We start from the raw sequence: 19,231 nt of genomic DNA, 5'->3' as shown, positions 1-19,231 counted from the left end.
TTTTCTAGGGTAAATGTGCAGGTTTTATTTTATTCAGCGGATTTTATAGTGCTTTGTACCGAGGCTGCTATTGATTAGATATTTTAATTGCAAAAACTGAAGCCGACATTTTGTGGGAGATTTGCTAGAGACCTCTCTAGCATTAACAAAAATGTTTTGGGGGGTGTTCCGCGAAACACATCAACTATTATATTTATGTATAGGACAATCTACTTTGTATTTACCATTTCAAATCTACGGATATGGATTCAATATCTATTTGCAACAGCATCATGCATGTCAATCCGCACGGCTTTCGGCGTTCGATTTTGCACCTCCTCTGGTAACAGCGCAGTGTAATCACCATAAAACATTTCGCGCTGGATTTTCCTCATCCATCGTCCAATTTATCGTCACTACCGTGGCACGTGCATAAGGCTTCCTGTGGAGCTCAGCGGTAAATTTGCTCTATCACAGATCACCGCCGACTGACGGACTGGGTGGAAAATGCAGATTTTATTTTCTCGCTGTTAGTGGTTTCAATGTCAAAGTCACAGCTGGCGGCCCGGTTGAAGCACCGGAGCAAACCGGATCAACATCCGTTTCGATAAGGCGTATTCATATTGAACACCGAGAATGTGCTGTATTAGAATATATCCAATCAATGAATCTGTGCGGGGATTTAACCTTTCTGCTCAATAAATATAGTTTATCGAATCAGACCTGAACTTTCCCGGCCGCCCATATTTGAAAACAATTTTCGAATTCATGTTTCAGATAATTCAAGCTTTGTACAGATATGCTAAACTAGTTTCAGTTCATTATATTGACATTATGATATTTGGATTTAACATATGACATATACCATTTATGACATTTTTTTAGTTCCCTTTTAAACGATGGTAGGCAGATGCGAGAAATAGTGCGCTTGTAAATACCTACCTTTCAGCAGTTTGAAGCATTTCTACTCTTACCACGTCATGGGGACAAGAATGCGTTGTGACGATACGTCCAATCGGCCACGACATTGACCGCTTGGCATCAACAGTATGCAAATGACCTAGGGGTTTTTGACAAATTACGTAACGCTGAATGGGGAGCGGGGGGGTCAAGCCGAGCGTTACGATCCATCTTCTTCTTCTTGTTGGCATTACATCCCCACACTGGGACAGAGCCGCCTCGCATATTAGTGTTCATTAAGCACTTCCACAGTTATTAACTGCGAGGTTTCTAAGCCAGGTTACCATTTTTGCATTCGTATATCATGAGGCTAACACGATGATACTTTTATGCCCAGGGAAGTCGAGACAACTTCCAATCCGTAAATTGTCTAGACCGGCACCGGGAATCGGAGGGTTACGATCCATACAAAAAAAAATAAACCTTTCATACAAAAAGTGTTATGCGGGGAGCGCGGGGGTAAAAAAATACCAAATTTAGCGTTACGTAATTTTAGAAAGAACCCCTATGGTTAGGACATTCAATTTATCTAGATCGTGGTGTTAAAGGGCAGGAATGCATTTCTGCTTCAACTTGGGCTAGAACTGTTGTCATGTCCTCGAAAGAGAGCAAGAATCTTTACAAAAGATAGTTTGGCGGGTTTCTTTAAACCCTCAAAATGAGGGGATTTGGAAAAATTACTCGCTTAACTTTTCAAAAGGTCCTATGTAACAATTAACTCATGCCGAGAAAAACGAAGTTGAAGGTTTGCGGAACATGTTTTAATGTTTTAAACATAAAAAGTTTTGTTAGTCCTGCTGATACGGCTGTTCGGCTACATTGAGAGTTGACGTAAAGTCACTATCAACTTCTCTCCCCGAACAGCCAAGATAGCTGTGTGGGATCGGCAGCCAATCACCTGGCTAAGAATAACGCTACGGATTGCATGTTCCAGTGGTAAACGCCATAGAGGTGACCCCTAATTCTCGATGTGACGCGACTTTATGCTTACCATGCCTACGAATGAATAAAAAGAACCTAACCGCTAAACTGAGCCTGCGAGGCACCAGGGCAGTACTGAGCCCTTACTGCGCTACACCGGAGCTATGGCGTAGCTGACTTTTTGCTTCTCCGAGATAATCGGCTACTTTTATTCAATCTCATTTTGAGGTTAAGTAAAGGTGGGATTATAAGTATGTTTTCATTTAGTTTTTCAATAAATTATCACATATATGGAGGATTCTAATTATGCGTTACTTATACACTTTGTACTTTGTGGTTCGTATTTGACGTTCTTGATACGATAGTCATTTGGTATCATCGTTGCTGTTCATATTAATGTTGAAACTGTGGAGTGTATAATCTTAATTCGCGATGGCTTCAGTTAAGATAGCTCAAATCAATCTTCAGCATAAAAGAGGAGCAACGATTAATCTTTGTAGACTTATGAAAATTGACAAATCCCAAGTGGCTTTGGTGCAGGAACTAGGGTGGTCGGAATTGGTAATTTTTGTCCGGTGGAGTCAATACCGGTAATACCGGTAAAATACCGGTTTTTGTGAAAATTTCCGGTATTGAATAAAAAACTTTTGATTTGGACTTTTGGATAAAAAACAATATTTGTTGAAAAACTTCGAATGTTAAAATCATTGTTTGTTGAGCTGAGCAAAGCGAAACTTAAGTAATTAATTGGTTTAGTAATTAACATACTGAGTGATACATCTTTCAATCCGCATTGGACTTTGTTGGCAATGTTTCCAACTACTGAGAATCCCCTCTTTGGTTTAGCCGAAGTTGGACGAATGGTTCCAAAGCCGTCAAAAATCAGTGTAAAGTACTTACACTTAATCCCTTCAGAGGCATCTTCTTCGTACCGATCCTCAGGAATGGTCGTTGTCTCAGTTTCAACGATCGCATAAGGAATGATTAGACGTTTCAATATATTGTTCGCTTTTTAATCAAAGTAGCTTTAAATGTCTTGAAGAAAATCGTTTCTGATCAATTGCTTTACGGCATAATTATTTAAAAAAAAGCAGAAAGAACGTGCAGAACTCACGGCAGATTAGTTCCACAGCAGCTTGAACAGGTTCGAGGTAGAGTTTCCATCCCGGGACATCCCGGGACAAAAAATCCCGGGATTTGGGAAAATTCGGGATTTCCCGATTCCCGGGATATTATTTTTGAAATCCCGAAAATCCCGGGATACCCGGGACAAAAAATACTGTTTCATTTCCGGTTCGCAAACAGTGTAATTTTTCTTCTCACAAAAGTTATTTGTTTTGAACGCGAAACCCAACTTAGGTGATGAACTCATATCATATTTTTATACCTCCCATCAGACATGATTTTTTTTTCCAAGTTCGTTTATTTGGTAGGCTCAGGCATGTATACGGAGCCAAGGTTCTTTGTGATGCACAATCGATATCATCTTATTATTAAATTAGTAAGAGAGGAACATACATGAAAATATCGGAGATAGTTAATAGAACACCAGCACAAAAAATATTAGATTCCCCTATACCACTCAATGGAGGGCTACTGAATGATACTGTTTCCAGCAGCTACAGCTCTCTATTAATTAAACGACAAGTATCTATAGTACAAGATCAGTTACATCTATTTGGCGACTGCTTCCTGTACACTAGCCTTGCTAATCTCCTCGCGCCGCCCAACATTGAGTCAGTCTTCCAGAGCTTCTTGCCTCCAAAACAATTCTTGATCCAATCCATGTCCTTCCACCCGACGTTCGTACAACAAACTTTCCAGCACCTGCGCAAGTACAAGTGGTCCGACCCCGATGCTCTGCCTAATTTTTTCGTGTATCGCTTCAATCAAAATCAACTCAGGTCAACAAGCTGCAATCAATTTGTCCAATTCTCGGCTTTTGTCAAAATTATATACCAACTTTAATCGCGTAATCTATTAACCCCATTATCGTTAAATTATCGAGTTAACTTACGTTAAATTATCGAACTCCGATAATAATTGAGTTAATTCATCTTTAACCCAGCAAGCGATTACATTGAACACAATTAACTTTATCGGCGATAACGATAAATTAACGATTAACATCAAGATTAGGAAGCGATCTGTTCAAGATTAGGAAGAGCTGCAGCTCTTGGCAAAAGTATCAATTAGTACTCTGCCATGGGTTGGAGGATACTCTAGTATTGTGTTTTCTTTGTGATGGGGTTCGCATATCTCCAATAGGTTATGGGTCCAGTACGATTCTACTGCGCATCTTCCATCTTTCGTCACTAGGGTATTGAATGCAATCCCAGCAACTGTCTAAACCCAATGGATATTCAAAACAATGCAAACAGTCAAGCCGACTTCAACCGCCAGCGAACCCTTCTTCTCGGACTCGGCGATCATATATTCCAAAAGGGTACTCTACCTTCCGAGAAAAATGTGAATATTATTTGCTTCTTGAAGTCGTTTTTTGCGAAAGAATCGATTCAAATTAGAATTGAATTGAGTTCCAATTGGAAATCTGTATTATTTAGCCTTTCTAAAATATGAACTTTACTCCTGAAAATTGAATAAAATCGTTTTTAAAATGGCCCGGAAATGGCAACTCTAGTTCGAGGGCTTGAATTATTACGCCAACCGTCAAAAAAATCATCACCGAAGTCAGCCACTAGTTCAAATTATTTTCCAAATTCAGAACGGACATATTTTTGCAGCAAATCGTTTTGCACGGCTGTCGAAACACTACTCTGGCGCCGTGATGAACTCTCGTAATAAGAAAAATCACTTTAATACCGATAAAAAAATCTACTATGGCACGTACCTTTTTCATAATTTCATTTATTGCGAGAAAATTCTTGACGATGTCAACAATGTCCATTGAAGTAAAAAGTCATTGGCAGTTTGACAAGAGAATGAAGCAAAATGTATGATTAATGTCGATGATGATCGATTTTTGCTTTAGGTGAATTTCGTCGATGATGCTTACTTAGGCAAAGGTTCATTCAAGCGCACATTCAAATATTGTATTTTTTGCACGATTAGTCTTTACTGCTTGTAACCGAATATCTCTCCAATCTATGCTGGATTTCCTATTTATATGGGACGGATATGCGATAACATGCAGTTTAGCTGATATATGTAGGTGAAAACTATTGGAGATTTTTTATTCTGACAGCAAAATTTGAAATACCGAAAATACCGGTATTTTCCGTCTCTAAAACCGGTATTTTCGGTATCCAAAATTGTCCGGTAATACCGGTATTACCGGTTTCGGTACTACAGGTTAGACCACCCTAGCAGGAACCCTGTACTTGTTAAAAACGCTATCGTTGCTACACTTATCTTTGAACTAACAACCAGAGATGTATGTGTTGTCACAATTGATGCAACTGGTGGTAAATAGTCTATTGTTCGGTTTATTTACCACATGATGAATCATCCCCTACACACTTAACTCATTTCACCGTATTCGGTAAATTTTACCGAAATCTCAACAGCAGAAGTGTTCGGTAATTTATTTTACAGATTTTTTGTAATTTTTTCCATTGCTCAACTGTCAAAATCACCGAAAATCAGTTAAATTATTTACCGAAGAGTTCTGCTGTTGAGATTTCGGTAAACTTTTACCGAATTCGGCGATTTATTTTAAGTGTGTACACACTCAAATCAAGAATTTCGTCTCGGTAAATTTTTTTACCGATTTTGCCCGGTAATTTTAAATTCGAACCGAGAGGTCAGTTAATTTAGAAGAATTAACTGATTTTTGTAATACATTATACCGACTTCTCAGCAATGTAATACAATGTACAGGATATCGGTAAAAGAGATAACCGAGTTGCTCTGTTCAACAAAATCTGCTTGTGGCTGTCAAAATAAATACCGAGCAATCAGTAAAACAATATACTTTGCTGAGCTTACGGTAATACTTTTACCGAGTTCAGGTCCCAGTAGACTTCCATGAGTTATGACGCTGGAAGTGGCGCCATAAATATTGTGTGTTGAACTTTTTCGGGGTTTTGAACTTGTAGTTTGTGCTAACAGATATTTTGGTAAGTAAAAGTGACCAAACAAAATGCAAAATACAAAACTATCACTTGAATTTTCAGGAAGTTTGCCACATTCGTTAAGTTTGATCCACCCACGTAACAAGGTCAGAGAAAACCAATATGTTTGCAGCTCGTCGCCAAACACGTCTACGGATGGTCTGCAACTGATCTTTCTTCTGTTCGGTCGACATTACTCGATGCGGCACCGTTGTACCTATCGGATCAAGCATCGAATGCAACGGATCGGAACAGTGACGGGAACAACATGAAATACATAAGGGCCAAATCTCAAATCATGTCGTTATTGTTGCCGTTACGTTCCGTTGTGTAAAGAGTTATTGATGAGTACATCAAAATATATTGAGAATAATTATCACCGTCTCAGTCGGTTTTGTTTAAAATCACTACGGAAATGATTTTTCTTAAAAATAAACATATTTCGAACAAACACGTTTTTCTTTTATTTTTCTTATCAATGAAATATCAAAAATACTAAATTACATTTTGCTCGGTAATATTTACTACTGAGGTCTGTATTCTTTTTACAAATTATTCAGTATTTTTTTACTGAGCAATCGGTAGTTTTTACAGATTATCTCAGTAAAATTTGACATTTAGTCATCAAGAGAGCAAACCGAGGACTCGGTAAATTGCAGGCGGGTGCTAAGCTGTCAAATATGTGTTGCCTCCAATCGAGCGAATGCCGGCGGCACTAACACTACGCCGTAGTCTACGAAAAATAAACACTGCAGTGAGTGAGAATGTTCTGAAACGCACAAAGTTTGGATAAAGCAAGAAACAACTGTTTCTGCTCAGCACAGAGTTTCTTCTACCAACATAATTATTTATTTGCATATTTCGCGTAAGGAATAAAGTGAAAACACTACATTTTTACGGATTTGGTCTATTTTTGTTCGATGCTATCTTTAATTTAATATGTGCTTTCGACACCACTCTCTCTTGTAAAAACTGTAAACAATACAAATTTTTACAAATACCACCACAATTTATGATAGTATATGAGCATTTTGACATTGGAGTATAAATTTATGCGCCAAATAAGAGGGTACTGTCATACTTGCCAAACTCCATATGAAAAAAATCCGTTGTCCCCCTCTGGTAAATTGTTAAACTTTTTACTGAGCGGACTGCCGAGAGCTCAGCTGTTGAGAAATCGGTAATTCGTTTACCGAGCTCGTTAAAATAAATTAAGTGTGTACGGATGCTTTCAAACGAGTTGTCATGTATTGTACTTCTAAGGGCCTTCCGCTGATTGTCGGCAGTGATGCTAATGCTCATCACATCATCTGGGGTAGCTCGGATATTAATCTGAGAGGCTCCAGCTGGATGAAATACTTAAGTAGTACCGAACATGGTCTACTTAACATAGGCAATCGCCCAACCTTTATGTTATCTAATAAAGCAGAGGTGTTAGACATAACCCTTTGCTCAAAAGAATCAGTCACGAGTTGACGAATTGCCATGTGTCAGATGAGGAGCCTATATCTGACCATCGCTACATCTACTTTGACCATTTCAATCTTACTTCACAGACATTGCGTTTTAGAGACTCTCGTTCAACCAACTGGGATCTTTTCACAGAGTTGCTCTCTATCAAATTTCATGGATATCTACCTTCTATAGATACTCCTACCGACTTGGATGATGCAGTTGATACTACAACGTTGCACATCGTTAAAGCTTTCGAAGTAGCGTTTTGTAAAAACTCAAGAGGAACACCGGGGTGGAATTCCGACTTGGCTAAGCTCAGGGAGCAGTGCAGAAGGAGTTGGAACAGACGCCATTCAGCAGGGACGGATTCTTTCAAGTTGGCTAGGAAAGCTTCCAAGAAGGCTCTACGATCTGCCGAGCGGCTAGAAAAACCTTTGTGCAAATGTTGCCAATTCAAGTGAAGCCAGTCGTTTAAACAAAATTCTTGCGAGATCCAAGGATTTCTATGTTGGCAAAATTCGCAAGCCAAATGGCGACTACACTTCTTCTGATGAACGTATTTGATACGCACTTCCCTGGATGTGTCGATATAACATCTTCGGGTGTTCCTGATGTCTTTTCATGTAGCTATGGGTCTTGGGCTCAAGCTCGTAGAATCATAACTACTGAATCGATTCAATGGGCACTTAAAAGTTTTGCTCTCTACAAATTTCCAGGGGATTTGAAAAAAAAAATAGATTGTAGTTTTGCTTCTGGATATATTCCCATATCCTGACGGGATGTCACTGTAATGTTCATCCCAAAAGGAGGACGCGCCTCGTATGAAGAAGCAAGGAGTTTTAGATCCATCTTTTGATCTTCTGAAATGCTTAGAACATATTATCGATCATCACATTTGTGATTACTGTTTGGCCAACATGCCTCTTCATGTTAATCAACATGCGATATCGAGAAAGCATTCGCTCAAAAGCAATCATGGCTGGGTGCTTTCTTAGATATTGAGGGTGCTTTTGACAACGTGTCTTTCGATGCAATGGATGCCGCACCTAATATTAACAACCAAATGGATTTACCAGATGCTTAAAAACCGACATCTCAACTCGACTTTACGCTTGATTTTACGTCTTGATTTAAAGCTTTCTAAAGTTCAGAATCAAAAAGGCTTGTATGGCTTTCGGCCAATGCCGACGAACCTTTGGTAAAACTTGGGGTCTTAAGGGGTGAAGTGAGGACAATTCAGTATACATTAGGGCATTAGGCCATTGTGCGGCCACGTTTGGTCGTGGATAGCCCCATTGGTATGGTGCTTGGTGGCGTCCGCACCGGTTGGTTGCCCGATGTGAAAAGAGGCCGAGTCATGGCCTGCTGTTGGCTGATCAAATGCCATGCAATAGCTCGTTATACGGGAGATTATTGCATCTGTCAACTGAACACACGTTGGGTAAACTGCCCATTTCGCAACATATATCTTACCCTCACATTCTCCTTCTTCTCTCATAAAAAAAGAAAAAAATGATCCATTAGAATGGGACTTTTATTGAAATAAACATAAATTTTACTTTTATTTGCGATTCAATTTTTTTTTGCCTCAATTACTTACTTGATACTTGATGGGCTACAGCTCTTCGATGAACCTACGCCGAATGGAGTATCCTTCTCCACTGGACTCGATCCTGGGCCAATCGCTTCCAGTGAACATTGAGCGCCCTCAGGTCCTCTTCAACTGCAAAAAGTCATCGTGTACGCGGCCTTCCACGAAGCCTGCGGTCTCTTCCGGGTTCTGTACACTCTACTAAATATTATCTTCGCCTGACGTTTTTCCGGCATAAGAACAACGTGACCAGCTCACCGTAGTCTGCCGTATAGACTACGGGACTTGACCTGGTTACGTAGTCCGTAATAAGCCCTATTTGCAGCTGCAATACGCCTTTTCACCTTGCGGGTAACATCATTTCGCACGTCACTAATGTCCCAAGATACACAAATTCTTCTACCACTTCAAATTTTTCACCATCCAGCACCATTTCGCTACCACCACCACTAATGAACCCACGTTGATTGCCAGCGACCATGTACTTCGTTTTGCTGGTATTGATCGTGAGTCCAATCCTCGCTGTCTCCCTCTTAAAAGGCACAAAAGCCTCTTCCCCGGCACGGTGATCAATCTCGATAATATCGATATCGTCCGCAAATCTCAGGAGCACAAGCGATCTTGTGATAATGGTACCGCTTCTTTGCACACCAGCTCTTTTAATCGCTCCCTCGAGCGCTATATTGAACAGTAGATTCTAGAGTGCATCACTCTGCTTTAATCCATTTAAGGTAACAAATGACGTCGATATTTCATCCGCAACCCTTACACTTGATTTCGATCCGTCCAACGTTATACGAGGGGGCAGCAGGGACTATGTCCAAGGGCTTGACGATCCCTCCCCAGGCCATCTGCGAGTTGTGGCGCCTGTCTAGGATGTGGTGGGGTTTGACAGTGGGCCCTGTTAAACCTCTATAAAAAGCTGCATGTATCCGCAAGTAGGCTCCGCCAAAGCGACCGTGTGCCGCTCAAAGCGCACAAGCCCAAGTCCTGGTGTTAGGTGGGACGTTAAACAGCCCTGACACGACGGCCCTCCGACGAGACAGGAGGTTTGCGCAGGCCCAATAAGCCGCCTTCAAAAACAACTATTACGAATGACATAGAAGATAATACGACTCGATACAATCGGCAACGTCCTAGGCGACGAATAAAGGATCACGATTGGAAGCTTGGAACATGGAACTGCAAGTTGCTAGGCTTCGCAGGTTGCGACAGGATAATCTACGATGAATTACATCCCCGCAACTTCGATGTCGTAGCGCTGCAGGAAATCTGCTGGACAGGACAGAAAGTGTGGAAAAGCGGGCATCGAGCGGCTACCTTCTACCAAAGCTGTGGCACCACCAACGAGCTGGGAACCGGATTCATAGTGCTGGGAAAGATGCGCCAACGAGTGATTGGGTGGCAGCCAATCAACGCAAGGATGTGCAAGCTGAGGATAAAAGGCCTTTTATTCAACTGTAGCATCATCAACGTACACTGCCCACACGAAGTGAGATCCGACGACGAGAAAGAAGCGTTCTATGCGCAGCTGGAGCAGAGATACGATGGATGCCCACTGCGGGACGTCAAAATCGTCATCGGTGACATGAACGCTCAGGTAGGAAGGGAGGAAATGTATAGACCGGTCATCGGACCGGATAGTCTGCATACCGTATCGAACGACAACGGCCAACGATGCATAAACTTTGCAGCCTCCCACGGAATGGTAGTCCGAAGCACTTTCTTCCCCCGCAAGAATATCCACAAGGCCACATGGAAATCACCTAATCAAGTAACGGAAAACCAAATCGACCACGTTCTAATCGACGGTAAATTCTTCTCCGACATCACGAACGTACGTACTTACCGCAGTGCGAATATTGAATCCGACCACTACCTCGTCGCAGTATGTCTGCGCTCAAAACTCTCGACGGTGATTAACACGCGTCGGAGTCGTCCGCCGCGGCTTAACATTGGGCGGCTACAAGACGGTAGACTAGCCCAAGACTACGCGCAGCAGCTGGAAGTGGCACTCCCAACGGAAGAGCAGCTAGGCGCAGCATCTCTTGAAGATGGCTGGAGATATTCGATCCGCCATTGAAGCACCGCAACCGCTGCACTACGCACGGTGGCTCCGGATCAGAGAAACGACTGGTATGACGGCGAATGTGAGCAGTTAGTTGACTTGGCTGGAGCGCTGCACTGGATGATTACCAAGGTTTGGGAGGATGAGGTTCTGCCGCAGGAGTGGATGGAAGGTGCCGTGTGTCCCATCTACAAAAAGGGCGATAAGCTGGATTGTAGCAACTACCGCGCAATCACATTGCTGAACGCCGCCTACAAGGTACTCTCCCAAATTTTATGCCGTCGACTAACACCAATTGCAAGAGAGTTCGTGGGGCAGTACCAGGCGGGATTTATGGGTGAACGCTCTACCACAGACCAGGTGTTCGCCATACGTCAGGTATTGCAGAAATGCCGCGAATACAACGTGCCCACACATCATCTATTTATCGACTTCAAAGCCGCATATGATACAATCGATCGGGAGCAGCTATGGCAGCTAATGCACGAAAACGGATTTCCGGATAAACTGATACGGTTGATCAAGGCGACGATGGATCGGGTAATGTGCGTAGTTCGAGCTTCAGGGGCATTCTCGAGTCCCTTCGAAACGCGTAGAGGGTTACGGCAAGGTGATGGTCTTTCGTGTCTGCTATTCAACATCGCTTTGAAGGGAGTAATACGAAGGGCAGGGATTGACAGGAGTGGTACGAAGTCCGTCCAGTTATTTGATTTCGCCGACGACATTGATATCATGGCACGTAACTTTGAGAGGATGGAGGAAGCCTACATCAGACTGAAAAGCGAAGCTTAACGGATTGGACTAGTCATCAACACGTCGAAGACGAAGTACATGATAGGAAGAGGCTCAAGAGAGGTCAATGTGAGCCACCCACCACGAGTTTCTATCGGTGGTGACGAAATCGAGGTGGTTGAAGAATTCGTGTACTTGGGCTCACTGGTGACCGCCGATAACGATACCAGCAGAGAAATTCGGAGACGCATAGTGGCTGGAAATCGTACGTACTTTGGACCCCGCAAGACGCTCCGATCGAATAGAGTTCGCCGCCGTACCAAACTGACTATCTACAAAACGCTTATAAGACCGGTAGTTCTCTACGGACACGAGACCTGGACGATGCTCGTGGAGGACCAACGCGCACTGGGAGTTTTCGAAAGGAAAGTGTTGCGTACCATCTATGGTGGGGGGCAGATGGCGGACGGCACGTGGAGGAGGCGAATGAACCACGAGTTGCATCAGCTGTTGGGAGATCCATCCATCGTTCACACCGCGAAAATCGGAAGACTGCGGTGGGCCGGGCACGTAGCCAGAATGTCGGACAGTAATCCGGTGAAAATGGTTCTCGACAATGATCCGACGGGAACAAGAAGGCGAGGTGCACAGCGGGCAAGGTGGATCGATCAGGTGGAGGACGACTTGCGGACCCTCCGCAGACTGTGTGGTTGGCGAAGTGCAGCCATGGACCGAGCAGAGTGGAGAAGTCTTTTATGTGCAGCACAGGCCACTCCGGCCTTAGTCTGATGATAAATAAATAAACGTTATACGAATCAGCAGTATCAGTTTCGCCGGAAAACCATGTTTAAGCATAATTTGCCATAATTCATTCCGTTTCACTGAATCGTACACCGCCTTGAAATCACGTACGCCGAATTAAGGAGAGTTATTCCTCGGTAATTGGCGCACTCCAGTCTGTGCCCTTTCTTAAAGAGAGGGCGAATGAGGCCGTCCAACTAGCAATATGGTACAGAACTTCATAAAGCTGCTCACAGCCATGTTTGAGAAGTTCAGCCGGGAGCTGGTCCTTCCTCGCAGCCTTATTGTTTTTCAGCTCTTCAACAGCTTTTTTAACCTCATCTAGTGTAGCTTGTCCATCGTCGCTAATATTTATTCTGTTCACCGATGCACCGTCACTTCCTCTATTCAACAAAGTCTCGAAGTGTTGCTTCCACCTGGCAGCCACTTCGGTTTTATCTGTCAGCAAATTCCCTTGTTGGTCGTTGCACATGACGAGAGATGGCGCTGTCTTTCTCCGCACGCCATTGACAGACTCATAAAACCTCCGCATATCGTTCTGCTCCATTTTTTCCTGCGCCTCACTAATAACTTGTTCTTCGTACTCTTTTTTCTTCCTGCGGTGGGTTAGTTTTTCGGCTGCTCTTGCTTCCTTGTACCGATCTCTATTCGAACGGGTACCCGACACCAACATCCGGCTTCTGGCAATGTTCTTCTCGTCTGTCACTCTCTGACACTCCACATCGAACCAACCCGTCCTGGGTCGCCTCTGTGCAGTGCCTACCACTTCTCGTGCTGTTGTGATCACCGCTACATGGATCGACTCCCATAGATCGTTGATGTTGTCGCTAACATTGATTGCACTTATCCGTTCGTCGAGCTTCTGGCGGTACTCAGCCGATACTCCTTCCGCCGACAATCGCTGGATATTGTAACGCATCGTTCGCTGTGATCTTTCGTTCGATACAGTTGACAACCGTTCTCGAATTTTACTGACAACGAGGTAGCAATCAGAGTTATTTGTTCTGACCTCTGAATGTCCGCGCTTCGATAACATCCGAGAAATGGCGCCCATCCACCAGAATATGGTCTATCTGTTTGCAAGTTTCACCATTTGGGTGTCTCCAGGTGTGATTTCGGATGTTCTTTCGTGCAAAGTAGGTGGTACTGATGACCATTTTTCTGGCAGCAGCAAAATTTACTAGCCGTAGGCCGTTGTCATTGGTAGCGGAGTGAAGGCTCTCCCTACCGATTATGGGACAGAAAAAGTCCTCTCTACCGACCTGAGCGTTAGTGTCTCCGATAACAATTTTCACGTCATGCTTTGGGCACTCTCCATAGGCTTTATCAAGACGTTCATAAAACGTGTCCTTCGGGTCGTCAGATTTATCGTTTGTCGGTGCGTAAACGTTGATTAGGCTGTAATTGAAGAATTTGCCCCGTATCCTCAACACACAGATTCGTTCGCTAATGGGTTTCCACCGCATCACTCGCTTCATCTGCGTGCCCATCACTACAAAACCAACTCCTTGCTCTGCTTTTTCACCGCCGCTGTGATAGATGTTATTCTTGAATGCAGTGTTGGTCGTGGGGTCCACGGCTCGGAATTCACGTTCTCCGGATCTGGGCCATCGGACTTCTTGAATAGCGGCCACGTTCACTCCAACCTTATGCAGTTCGCGAGCCAGAAGGCTCACTCGTCCAGGTTCATTTAGGGTCCTGACATTCCAGGTACCGAGTTTTCAATCATAGTCCTTGTTGTCCTTGTTGTTAACCTTGTTGCCAAAAATAAAGTTTTTTTTTTCTTCTATCTCCATTTTTCGTGGTATTTGAGAGGCTTCAGTAAGCTACCTTACCGGGGTCGCGTTACCTACATCGCGATGATGGGGCTGCCACCTTAGGTATAGCTGACGCGATACAGCATTTCGTTAATCAGCCGCTGGGTACCAGGCAGACGCTGTATGAGCCGCACCTCCTGGTGAACAGACGCTCGAGGCGTTCCTTCTTACTCTAGCTGATGTCAGAAGGATAACAGTGCCCAGGCTGCACTACCGGATAAGTACACAACCCTTAGCTGGCGGTCTTTTGTCATCGGACGACCCGCGGAAGCGTGAGATAGGGACTTGTGGGGACCAGAGCTCTGTTGGGCGCTCCTTCCTTGATGTCAACCCACCATTTTGCAGCCCAAGACCAATGAAAACACAAAATAAGCCCTTTTCCCATGCGATCAACAGCCAAGATCGAAGCGTTGGTCGGTTGATGGTCGAAATCGAACTCTGGAGTGGCATTGTGCATCTCGATTCGAACGTAATTCTATCGAGTCGAACATGTTTGGCATTACGGCTTTCGATTCGATCTCGAAAACGACTCATCGTTCGAGTATGCTCGATGAGGTACAAGAATAACGAGATGTTTTGGCATTATGGAGACTCGATAGCACACTGAAAAACGACTCAAGTCGAATGAAAATCACTCGTCACCTTTATAGCTTTCGAATGTTGTTCGAGAGTCATTTCTTGCTGAAAGTTTTTCATTATATTTGTTATTATTTCTCTACGGGAAGAGTATAAATGTTTCATTATTGTATCTTGAAGGAAAGAATGTCATTAGTATACCTACTTTTATAGTTTCCAGACAATATGCAATCTCTAATTATCCCGAAATCCTCGTAAAACGACTTCGACTTAAATCGTTTTTTTTGCAGTTTTCACGTATTTCTTGACAATTTCGTAAGCCGCGTGAGAAATCTATGGGGAAAATCTGCGTAAAAACGTATATATTCCAAAATCTACGTAAAAATAGTTGAGTTAAATAAAAAAACGCGCAAGAGATGACCCAAGTGCATCTAACTAAAACACATGGAAACATCAAAGTAATTTATTATCGAATCCTTTTTTAGCTTTAAATTATTTAGCTCAAAATTGGATATGTGGCATAAACTCGAATAAATATAATAAATGCTAAAGCATTTGATGAGTTTGATTGCTCTACGCATGCGGTCGCGTGTACTCAGACGACTAATGACGGTGGAAGACCGACACTTGATTACAATTAGAGCAATCAAACTAAACAAATGCTTTAGAAAAGCCATGCACAGCCAAGACTTTTAACGAAAACAAAATGGTTTTCGTACGGCCGATTTGCGCATAATTTATTATAACTTATAATTTGTGTCGTAACTATATCTCAATTTATAAATCATGTCGTATCGGCGTAATGTTTTAATTGGTTTCAACTGCTCAATAAATAATATTGCTTTTATGGTCATTGAGCATGATTTGCTTATTTATAAATTAACTGCCAATTATGCCATGAAGGATGCCTTTCCAACAGGCAAGATGCTACACGCAGATGAAAATACTGTTATTCTCTTTGTTTACCCACATTCGGAAGGCGCGGAAGGTTGTCTCTCCAGCGGGCGGCATGAGAAGCAAGGAGACAGCTATCTCTTATTCTCTCTGTTTACATTTCGTTTGACAGAACATACTCGATTGAGCTAGTACAGCACCATTCGAAATCTTGTACTGCGACTGAATGAAGTCGAACGAAATACATAATGCCGCAATTTTTTCGAAACTAATGCAAAACGTACGAATCGAGTGATTCGATTCGAGATGCGCAATGTCACCCCTGGAGTGGGATTGACGCCGGTTTGGAGGAGCCCACTACTGGGTCTATTTGGATCAATGAAATTCAACTCTGGAGTGTGTTAGATGATTGTTGAAATCGTCATCGGACTAATTCTGGTCAAGAAAAAAAAAACAACGGGTTTCCTGTTTTCTATATTGCACTCATAGTAGTTTCTGGTTTGCTGGCATCGGAGGTATCGCCAAAATAAACTTTTTTCAGACTACATGGAGTTTTATTTTTTTTATTTGGTCAACCTAGGGGCCCTCCTTAGCCGTGCGGTAAGACGCGCGGCTACAAAGCAAGATCATGCTGAGGGTGGCTGGGTTCACGGTGCCGGCCTAGGCAATTTTCGGATTGGAAATTGTCTCGACTTTCCTGGGCAAGTATCATCGTGTTAGCCTCAATGGTAACCTGGCTTAGAAACCTCGCAGTTAATAACTGTGGAAGTGCTTAATGAACACTAAGCTGTGAGGCGGCTCTGTCCCAGTGTGGGGGTGTAATGCCAATAAGAAGAAGAATGTATTCCATTCCCTAGCCCGTAATATTGAAAAAATAATATAATCCGATTTTTACTGGTTTCAAATTTTAATCTGGCACCTTGCATCCGATTCTAAAAGTGTCTGAAAAACCAAAAAAATAATCAAAACTAGAGTCCAAATATTTCGACAAGTTAAGGCGAGATTCATTGTTTGATCAAGATCACTCTATATATATTAGAGTGGGGCGCAATTGTATGGGAAAACGCAAACTTCGTCCGATCAAGTGAGATCAAGGTTTTTCTGAATCATTTTGGGACCCCAATCAACTGTGCAAAATATGGGCTCGATTGGTTGCGACCTTGCATGCCGCATCGCGTTTTAAATTTACATGGAGATTATTATGGGAAAACGTACTTTTTCACATTTTTGCTCTTAGCGGCTTCAATTTATCATCAATCACGTGACTCAATATGTTGGTATATAGCCTGGAGGATGACGAAAGACTTTGCCAAATAAGGTACGCAGCTGGAGGGCTTACTAAAAATGTTATTACGTTTCGAAAATTGATTGTTTAAACGATATGTAGGACATCAATGTTTCTGCCAGCACTACCGGACAACCTGTAATTGTCAGAGGGCAAAACCCATTTTCCTTCTAGTCGGAATTTTTACTTTGTGAAATTATTACGAATATCTCCCATTAGCTCCAAAGTCCTATAAAATCAATAATTTTGAAGTAAAACACAGTTAAATTATTGCTCCACGTAGTTCGGCAGTGCTGGCAGAATGAATGATTTTTTGCATATGGTTTGAACACTAAATCTTCAAAGCGTTATATTTTTTTTTCGTGGACATTCCAGCAACGTGCCTTCTTTAGCTAAGTTTTTCGGCATCCTTTTGATTATACTTTAACGTAATGTGCCACTTGGTTTACGATGAACATGCCGTTCTATTCATTTGCACATTCAAATTCGGGAAGGACTAGCAACTTGATTGCGTGTGGGATGTCAGCTGTGTGAGTGTAGTTGAAATGACTTTTTCTATCCCTGTTCGAGGCACCTCATACCAAGGCACCAATAGCTGGCGTCGTTGACGGGGGCCAACTGCTCGCTACTGCGCTGAATGCTTCAGGTAATCTCTCAGTGTTCTGAATATGAGCTCTATAGAACACCCCTTTTTTAATACTGAATATAAAATGCTCAAAATTTTTATAAAATTTTAATTTAATAAAATAATTTAGCAGAAATATTTATATGGAAAATTTCACAATATATTTGAAAACCTTGTACTTTGTTTTATATCTAGATGAATTAATGAAAATTCAGATTTTTTTTAACTTTCAGATATGTTTAATGAAAGTTGTTTTATTTATATCCTATTTATGTTCCGTTTTTGACGCGGACTTTCTAATTTCGAAGTGAAAACGCAGAGGTTGCTTTTGTTTAGCGTTTTGCGGAGCAACATCTAACAAACTGAGCCCTAGCTCAATCCATGTTTTGAGCTAAGAAAATATATTGTTGTATTTCTAGGATTCGTCGTATTATGTTCTCACTACCAATAGCAGTCTCTCAAGTAGGCTGAAGTTGGTTTTACGCGGGAATATGTGCCGAGCAAAATAAAAAAAAAACGTTTGAAGAAAACGGCGTAAATCTTAAAATATACGTAAAAACTTAATCGAATAAGTAATGAACTACTCTTCGTGAAAAAATCACTCAAATAAAGTAATTAAAGAAAAAACCTTATCGAAAATCGGGTTTCTCATAACTTACTACATTTTTTTAAACCGCATTAAAAACCTTGGATTTATTTCTCGGCTATAATTTGATAAAAATCCTTATCAACCATGCCCGTGCCATAAATGGAAAACCTAAACCGTCTTAAATAACATCCAACTTTTAATTTTGAGTTTCCGCCCGAAGTCACCGTACACCAAAACCAATCTTGCTCTCTTGTTTGGCCAGAAAATTGTATTTTGCGAAACTCCATAACCAACTGCCATCACTCACAAGGATTCCGTGCGGTAATTAATTCCAAAATTCTCTGTTATCTCCCTATTTCTATCCATTTTCCAGTGCTCAACTTTTTCCCGGTCCCAGTGGATGACGAGTGCCTTTCGGACGACGGGCTCCGCACCGGTCAGTGCCTGAATACGTACGAGTGCCGCATCAAGGGTGGTTCGTCGCGTGGCCAATGTGCGCTCGGTTTCGGCGTGTGCTGCGTCTGTAAGGCTGAATTTCATTGCTGCCGGCGCTGGTCCGGATATTTAGTGTTTATTTATTCATTTTATTGTCAAACTTTGACCAAGCTAATTTGCGTTGAAACTTTTCATTTCTTCTCTTCCCGTCAACCCGAAAACGAACCCATTCAGTCACCGCCACATGCGACCAGGAGATGGCCAACAACATTACGTACTTCGTGTCTCCGAGCTTTCCGGCGCTGCTTCCCCGGGACATGTCACTATGCAAGCTGAAGATCAAGCTGATGAGCGACGAAATCACCCAACTCAAATTCGATTTCATCCATTTTGCATTGGTAATTGAGCGTAATTAGATTCATTGCGTTCA

The 19,231-nt window shown here is 42.4% G+C and overlaps 1 protein-coding gene across 3 annotated transcripts in view; it reads left to right on the top strand.

The window, feature by feature from the left end:
• The window catches only part of LOC134213391 (uncharacterized), a 38,067-nt gene that overhangs the window by 17,573 nt on the left and 1,263 nt on the right, over nucleotides 1-19,231 (top strand). For all 3 annotated transcript variants that reach the window (XM_062692411.1, XM_062692410.1, XM_062692412.1), the window contains exons 3-4: nucleotides 18,740-18,889; nucleotides 19,036-19,199. In XM_062692411.1, coding sequence (XP_062548395.1) covers nucleotides 18,740-18,889; nucleotides 19,036-19,199 — 314 coding nt within the window. The remainder of the gene's footprint in view (nucleotides 1-18,739; nucleotides 18,890-19,035; nucleotides 19,200-19,231) is intronic.

The sequence above is a fragment of the Armigeres subalbatus genome, chromosome 2 (assembly GCF_024139115.2).
Source record: "Armigeres subalbatus isolate Guangzhou_Male chromosome 2, GZ_Asu_2, whole genome shotgun sequence".
NCBI classification, from domain to species: Eukaryota; Metazoa; Arthropoda; class Insecta; order Diptera; family Culicidae; genus Armigeres; species Armigeres subalbatus.
This window is presented reverse-complemented; position numbering and strand designations above follow the sequence as displayed.